Source organism: Oryx dammah, unplaced genomic scaffold (assembly GCF_014754425.2).
Source record: "Oryx dammah isolate SB20612 unplaced genomic scaffold, SCBI_Odam_1.1 HiC_scaffold_17, whole genome shotgun sequence".
In the NCBI taxonomy this organism is placed as follows: Eukaryota; Metazoa; Chordata; class Mammalia; order Artiodactyla; family Bovidae; genus Oryx; species Oryx dammah.
In genome coordinates this window covers 75,891,062-75,892,672 of record NW_024070201.1, presented here as the reverse complement: position 1 = coordinate 75,892,672, position 1,611 = coordinate 75,891,062, and the positions used below count along the sequence as shown (strand labels likewise).

The following is a 1,611-nucleotide window of genomic DNA, read 5'->3' as shown; positions in this document are numbered from 1 at the left end:
TCAGCATGATGAACAAAACATATTAAGGTATATACAGAGAAATTATGTATCAATACAGTGAATATCTTTGTTGTAACTAGAATTATCTGATTTGAATAGGAAGTGATGCATTATTTCCCTGTACATATGCAGGCAAAGAAAAAGCTAATTTTTAAGAGTATTACAAAGGGGAGACAAGCACCAAATAGAGAGGCTTGACTAGTTGATATTTATGCTCCTTGGGGAGCGTAGGTTTCTGGGAGTGATGTTGTGCTATTGACTCTTGAGCCAGAAAGTATATGATACAGACGTAGCAGTCCCAGAAGCGGTTTACCAACAAAATGGATGATAGAAATCAGGGACAAACTATTAAACTTGGATAAGAAAAATAATAAATAATGCACAAAGCCAGAAGTTAAGCCTACAGAGAGAACAGGATGTGGGTCACAAGCAGAAACACAGCAGCAGACAGCAGACCCGAGGGATGGGTTTGTGCCCCACGAAAGGGTGGGCTTCATGCTGTCTCTCTGAGACACCGGCTAGAATAATACCGATTTTGCTGGCTGCTCATTCTGCCTATTCCCCTAAATGCCCCGCTGGAACACACTTACACTGCCCACAATAGAATGAGAACATTTTCTCTTTTCCGTCAGTCCAATTATACTTAAACTCTAACAGAATTAGCAGTTGGCATCCTCTGCTCTTTGCCATCTCCAGTCAGACTTTGTTGCACCATAACTTTCTCATGGCCTGTTTGACTTCTGCATTCCTCAGAGTGTAAATCAGAGGGTTGAGTAAGGGTGTCAGAATAGTGTAAAATACAGCCACCATTTTGTCCACTGGAAATACAGTTAGAGGGCGAGCATATATGTATACACATGGTACAAAGAATAAGACAATAACAAGAATGTGGGAGGTGCATGTGGAAAGGGCTTTCCTTCTTCCTTCTGCGCTACAGTTACTCAGAGAATGTAAGATGAAAACATAGGAGATAAGCAGCAACAGGAAACTCACCAAGCATATGGTCCCACTGTTAAACACTATGAGTAAGTTGATGACATAAGTATCCACACAGGCAAGTTTCAACAAAGGTTGCATATCACAGAAATAGTGATCAATAACACTGGGGCCACAGAAGGGTAATTTCAAAACCAAGAGAATCTGTGCTGAAGAATGGATACAAGACCCCATCCAGGCCAGTCTCACCAGTGCACCACAGACATGCTGGCTCATAATGGCTGTGTACAGCAGGGGCTTGCAAATGGCCACATAGCGATCAAAGGACATGAGGACAAGTACCAAGATCCCCATGCACCCAAAGAAGTGAAATGCAAAGATCTGGGTCATGCACTCATTATAGGAGATGATTTTCTTCTCAGATACAGAATCTGCAATTAGCCTAGGGGCAGTGGTTGTTGAAAGACAGGCATCAACAAAGGATAAGTAGAAAAGGAAGAAGTGCATAGGGCTCCCAAGTGTCTGGCTATATCGTATGGTCATCATAATTAGGAAGTTTGCCAACAGAGTCCCAAGGTATAGAAATAAGAAGATAACAAATACTACTTTCTCCTTTACTAGATCCTGTGTTAAGCCAAGCAGAATGAACTCATTCACACTGCTGTTCTCCATCAT

General features: G+C 41.8%; 1 protein-coding gene across 1 annotated transcript; it reads right to left on the bottom strand.

Annotated features, from left to right (window-relative positions):
• Positions 1–696: 696 nt before the first annotated feature.
• On the bottom strand, positions 697–1,611 carry LOC120876992 (olfactory receptor 4C11-like). The gene has a single exon (XM_040259302.1). The coding sequence runs from the start codon at positions 1,609–1,611 to the stop codon at positions 697–699; it is 915 nt and encodes a 304-aa protein (XP_040115236.1).

What these genes read in the sequence shown, in the direction of transcription:
- LOC120876992 (XM_040259302.1), bottom strand. Translation starts at nt 1,611, where the DNA reads ATGATGGAGAACAGCAGTGTGAATGAGTTCATTCTGCTTGGCTTAACA.